This window comes from Sylvia atricapilla, chromosome 12 (assembly GCF_009819655.1).
Source record: "Sylvia atricapilla isolate bSylAtr1 chromosome 12, bSylAtr1.pri, whole genome shotgun sequence".
Classification (NCBI taxonomy): Eukaryota; Metazoa; Chordata; class Aves; order Passeriformes; family Sylviidae; genus Sylvia; species Sylvia atricapilla.
Window position 1 is genome coordinate 17,571,933 of NC_089151.1, and position 6,349 is coordinate 17,578,281.

Below are 6,349 nucleotides of genomic sequence, written 5' to 3' on the forward strand. Positions count from 1 at the left end.
TGATGGGAGTTTTATCTGTGTTCAGGCAGCAGGGTTGGGCCCAGAGGCTTAGAGATCAAAAGAAATCTATGCAGACAATCAGGACCAGGTTTCTAAAATGTTCAGTTTCTGTCTCGATGCCTAAGTAAGGAGCACATTTTCAGCTGAGTCCTTAAATAACCAAAAGACACACAGGTCCTTGAAAAGTTGGTCCTGATGGGGGTTGATGAGCAGCAGCACACCTGATCCTGACCCCTCTTGCTTTGAAAGTCTCGTCCAAGGCCCTGGGAAGCTCCCCCTTTGGGTTTCAGGGGCTCTGGGAGCCCGTGCAGTGACAGACAAGGTTTTGTTTTCCCTCTGCACAGTGCACGGTGACCTGCGGCGGGGGAGTGCAGACGCGGAGCGTGCAGTGCCTGCGCCAGGGCAGACCAGCTGCTGGCTGCCTGCCCCAGCAGAAACCCGCTGTCCTGAGAGCCTGCAACACCAACTTCTGCCCAGTCCCCGTGAAAAGAGGTAAAGCTCACCTCGAGATGCTGCAGCGGGCTTGTGGCTTAGAGTTCTATACCCAGCAAAGGTCAGCTTATTGCTACACTGCTGATCTGGCCTGTTCCTTCATAAATGGTTTTTTTCCCAATCTTCCAGATTTACAGTAACTCCCTGATATTAACAGCATCTCTTCTTCACCTTCTTCTTGTTTAAGTGAGCCCTCTTAAAACAGACTTGGGAGTAGAACTACCACTGGAGATTTTAAAAACAGGCATATGTTAAAAGAAGTATATGAAAAAGTCATGCTGTTTGGTCCTGAACTGCATCTTTGTACTCTCCTGTTGAAAAACACAAGAGTTCTATGCTGGTGCTGCTTTTGATGAATAATAGCAACTTTGGAACTAAGCAATAAGAACTTGCCACATACTTTTAGTCTTCCAGACTGCACCCAGCTCCTGGGATTGCAAAACTACTTTCCTAGAATGTCCTTCTTACTGCTTCTGACATGCAGTGCATGACATGCAGTCAGGAAACATGAAATTAGGGTCTCTCTCCGCTTTTGTCTCTACTCTATCCCTCCACGTCTTCAGTGTGAGAAGGGAGGGGAGAGCAAGAGTTTTGTGCCACATGGAATGTTGGAAGGGGAAGTCTCTCAGCAGCACCACATATAGGGAGCAGTGCATTATCCTGTTCCAGAGATTTGCTTACAGGGTGGTTACTGGTTGTGACTCCTTCCTAACAGCATGGAAAAAGCTTATGGAGGTCCACATTTGTCCCACATAGTCTGGTTATCTAGGCATGCTAAAGCACTTTAAATAGTGACTTTCAAAATACTGCACATTAATTGACTTGTTACCTTTTTAAAAACTGGGAGCTGAAAGCAGCCTCTATAAAACCTAGGCTGGATTGCATGAGGAAGGTGGTAATGGAGCTGGGAGCAGAGGTCAAGCTCTGGCCCTGCATCTTGTAAACTGACATTAGCCAACCCAACCACCCCCATGTCTGCCCCAATTCCTGTTCCCTGTGCACAAACCCAGTGAGATCCTAACAGACCATTCTGCTGCATCAGCTCGAGACATGCAGGGTATCAGCCTCATCTATCAGGGGACCTGAATCCAAACAAGGACATGGAGATGAAATGGTCCTAAAAGGGATAAGTAAATAGTTCTGCTGTTTTTATCAGTGAATGTTCCTAACACTTCAAATTAACATTCCTAAAAGGTTCTGCTGTACTTCAGAGTTTCTGTATAACTTCTTTTTCTGTTAGGATATAGAAGGACTTTTCTTTCACCCCTGTTTTCCCCAGCTATATTTCATGGCTGAAGTACTGTCTGTTATTAATTTTGGCCTTGGCCTGTTTCTCTCTCTCCTCACATCTGCAGGAGCCCTTTCCCCTTTATTATACCTGGGTCGTCAGGCTCTAGAGATCAATTATCTCCTCACTGCTCTCTAACTTTCTGTCTAAAGCAGCAAAAAGAGAGGAAACCAGCTGTGCTGGAATCACATTGAAGCAAATCAGTCTCTATTATCAGCCATGCAGCTCCAGCTCAGTGATCACAGGCAAGAAATTAATGTTGCAGGGAGAGTTTGCACACTTTCCTAGACAAACTGGGTCATTTCCATCCCTCTCTAGATGCAGTTACGGTCACCGTAACTCTTAATAAATCCAGCTGCTTCAAGTGAATGAAAATCTAAACAACTTATAAATACTCGGGTAAATAGAAGTCAGAACCTGCTTGCCTGATCTCCATCCACTGAATTTTGTAGGTCTCTTTGTGTTCCTTCCAAGAGCCCTTGGATTAGGTCCCAATTTCGGCCATACCTCTGCAATATTAGCATTGCCCTCTGATCTTCAAAGGGGGCATAAGGATTTATTAACGTGGCTTCCTTAGTGCTTACACATTTTTTTTAAACACTAATTTTTATTTTTTTTTAAATTTACCCTTTCGTGGCAGGAGAGCTCCTTCCTGTCTTCATCTGAACAGCTTTCCTTCCTTTGTGTGGTGTGTGCTTTTCATCTCTTGTCTACTTTGGGTCCTCCCAAATTCTGTCTGGTGGCAGCAAGTGAAGGAATGGGAAGGCTGATGCTGCATCCCTCCTGACACTCCATGCAGAACAAAGAGGCAGTGCTGTGGAATGGGAAGGCTGCATTCAGTCCTGAGCTCCCCAGTTCCTGTTCAAGAACAGTATTTTCTTTCCGTACAATTAGAATTTCAAGACAAGCTCATGTTTTTAAAACCTGAGGAAAATAATGGCATATTTAAAAATAATTATTATTTTATTTTTCATTCAAATAAATTCGACATTGATAAAGGCATAAAAAATCCCCTTTGTCATCATATAAAAGGGAATAAAAAAGAGCAGTGGTGATTAAACCAAAGTTGCTATAGAGAGATGGAGATGCCTCCTGGCCCAAGGAACATGCAGAAGTTGTCTGTGCTCTGTGAGGGAGCATTTATATGCTGTGACTCAGTAACTGATCTGAGAATGCAGACAGTGGTGGCTAGATTTTTGTTCAGTCTCCTTGTAAATTCCTTTTATTGGCCATGTAAACAGTAGTTCTGAGAGTTGAACAAAATCTTTTCCCATGCTCGCAGGAGATTTCAGTTTAGCTATAAATTTTGCTAAACCCCATTGAGTCTTACTGCTCTCTCAGACATGGTGAATTTGTTTATAAATCACCCATATGAATCATCACTCTCCTCTTTTAAAGAAACATAAAGCATCCACTGAAAAACTGGAGAGAAGAGTTTTTAAAGCAATGGAGCTGTGTGTATAAATTACATCTGTACATAAATTGAAGAGTAATAGGATTTTAATTGAAAATATGATTTGGCCTATTTGTAATTAAAAGCTGGGCTTTTGAGAACTAGCCATGGTTAGCAAATCTCTTTTCCCTTGCAGTTAATTAAGATTTTGCCAACTTTAGTCAAAGTCCTAAAAGCCAGACTCATGACACCTAACTGAAGTGTCTGAGACAAGAGATTTCTGAAGTTCCCTGCAGAGTGGAAGGCAGAGAAAGGTCTCTCCAGAAAGTGCTGGAATGCAAGCATGGAGCAGAGCACTTTGTGGAGGGCCCAGGCATTCTGAGTTCCATGGGCTCTGTGTGCAGGTAAACTCCTTGTGATGATGATGATGATGATGGCAACCAGAAACTGGTATCAAATATGGAGTAGGTTCATTTGTATGAGTACCTGGCTTTGGAAAAACATTTGTAGACAGAGATATAAATGCAGGTGGCTTTTTTATCCTCCCATGTGGAACTTCCTCTTGTCTTCCTGAGCTACAAATTGTGCTCCAAATGTTTTAATTCCTTTGGCTTTTAACACCCCTCCCCCATAATATTAGCTTTATCTCAATCAAGTTAACAAATCTCATAACAAAAATTTAATGGCCCTTAAAATAAAGCAAGAAACTAGTATTTTTTGAGATGAAATCTCATTCATGTTTCCTCTCCTTTGAATTGAGTCACACATTGTGTTTTTAATATTACCAAAGGCATACAAGGGTGTGGGACTATTTCCTGACTTTCAGACTTTCTAAAACACAATCTTACCGTATTGCTTGGGTTTCTCTCCTTCAGATGATCCTTCTTGTGTGGATTTCTTCACTTGGTGTCATCTGGTGCCCCAGCATGGTGTCTGTAACCACAAATTTTATGGCAAGCAATGCTGTAAATCATGCACGAAGAAGAACTGATAGCAGCATGTTATCTGAACCCTTCAGTGACAGGATTCTCTTCTTCAATTTGTGTTGGAATTACCTCTGCTTTGAGGCAAGACATGGTGCCACGTAAACCACTGATGGAAGAGACATTTTTTCTAAGGGAATGTCTGAGGTACAGTAATTGTTGGATATATGTTGAAAAAGGAATGTTTCTTTCTTATTTTTTCCTAATTTGCTGACCTCACTAAAGCACAGGGTACTGTGGATCATCACTTGAACACTGAGACTCGAGGGGGAAGTTCTTCTTTCTTTAAAAGTGTCATTTTGCACTGTCACATGTTACAAGAAGAAGTTAAGGCAAGGGAGCCTTTTCTGGCTGATTTAGCAGAATTCAGAGGAGAGTGTGGGAGCTGCAGGAGAAAGGCTGCAGCATGGCAGCAGGACAGAGCACACCATCAGAAGTGTGTCCTTTCCTATTTTCTGTGACTGCTGTCCCAGGGTGAGGAAGCTGCTGCCCCAGAGGGACATCCATGGCTGGAGGGCTGGAGAAGGCAGTGTGGCCACCAGAAGTAAATAGTGCACTACAAAGATATTATGGTGCTTCTCTACCAGACTTGCTGCTGGAAAAGCAAGTTGTGCATCATGCTAATGTTTTTATAATTTTTGAAGAGTTCATTTTCTGCTTTGTGTAGAAACTCAGAGGTGGTTGACTAGTAACTTGAAATGTATTCCTAGAAATATGCAGCATTAGAATATTTGGACTTTTAATATTGCTGTGTTACAAGTAAAATAGAATTTCATATTTCAACTAACTCAAGGATCTCAGATTGATTGAGCTCAATGGTTGTGTTTTTAACTTTCTAAGCTCATTAGATATGTAATTTTAAATTTAAACTTGATATTTTTAAGTAGTTTTGTTTCACAAGCTTGATTGTTTGAATGCCAAGATACTGAAGAATGTCTTCCTTCTAATCTCAAATCTCTCTGCAAATTTTGATTCATCCATTACTCAAAGGAAATAACAAGAAAATTACACTCCATTAATTCATGCTGAACTTCTCTAAACAGTTATTTATTCACATTGCACACAAAAAAAGCATGAAAAGATAAGTGGATTATTTACTCTTACAAAATAAAAGTACATTCTATTTTTATACACTCTCCTAATACTTGTATTTTGTTCAGAATCCACCAGGAAACAAAAGAATTGTAAATGTGCTGATATTTGTGGCTGTTCAGTATCAAGATGTTTGATGGCACCATGTATCAAGTGGTGCCATTCAGAAGGTTTCTGCTTAAAAAACCCCAACATATTTGCCAAGCCCATTCCGAGACAGAGCTGTGTCCTACTGTAATTTTCTGGGGAGTGCCTGTGAGGGACATATTTATCTAATTCCACCCAATCCCACAACTTTGTTTGATGAATGTAGTTCAGTTTGAGTGTTTTCTTAAAGTATGGTTTCAGTGTAGGATTAGCCAGCTCAGCACTAATGCCAGACAGTGGTCACTTAAAATTAGCAGTTCCTTCTGAAGCAATTTAAATTAAAAACATGTATTCTGTGATACTTAAGGAAATGATTGGAAACATATCTCAACCTACACTGCTCTGTCTTGATATTGGACATTGTGTAATTATAATCGTTTTTCTAGGAAAACTACAAGTGTTGGATTTGTTTTGTTTTTATAATTGTGTCCTTTTTATTATTTGATGTAAAATAATTAATTTATTAATGCATAGCTTTTCCTTTATATTTCTTTGCTCACTTCCTTACGTGAGAACTGAGGAAAGAAGATGGTAGTGTCACAAAGTATGAATTATGGTGTAAAAAAAGCAAAAACTATAAGTGTAATATTTAATTATTTTATAAGCTTTGTAATAAAATACTCTAACTGTTTCATTATATTTGGAATTGTAAAATTCATGAATAAAATATGGAGGTTATAAGTAAATATCAAGTGTTTTAAGTGCTGTGTCTTTCCCCTGCATGTTTGTTTGTTGTCTCATAAGAAGGTTATGCTGTTTTTCTGCTGCTGTGTGATTGGGAAATTTGGCCCAAAAAGGCAAAAAGGGCAAAAATCCATGATTTTATTTGTATGACAAGATGAAAGGTAAAATAAACACAACAATACACATGCAAGACAAACCTGAGCTCTCACTCCTCTCAGCAAGAACAGTGGGAACGTGTGTATCCCAGAAGCAGCAGCATTCTTCCCTGTC

At 40.3% G+C, this 6,349-nt stretch overlaps 1 protein-coding gene across 1 annotated transcript in view; it reads left to right on the forward strand.

Moving 5' to 3' along the window:
* ADAMTS18 (ADAM metallopeptidase with thrombospondin type 1 motif 18) overlaps positions 1–6,071 on the forward strand; it is a 78,445-nt gene extending 72,374 nt beyond the window's left edge. The window contains exons 22-23 of the mRNA XM_066327956.1: positions 345–492; positions 4,049–6,071. Coding sequence (XP_066184053.1) covers positions 345–492; positions 4,049–4,164 — 264 coding nt within the window. The 3' untranslated portion in view covers positions 4,165–6,071. The remainder of the gene's footprint in view (positions 1–344; positions 493–4,048) is intronic.
* Positions 6,072–6,349: the final 278 nt, after the last annotated feature.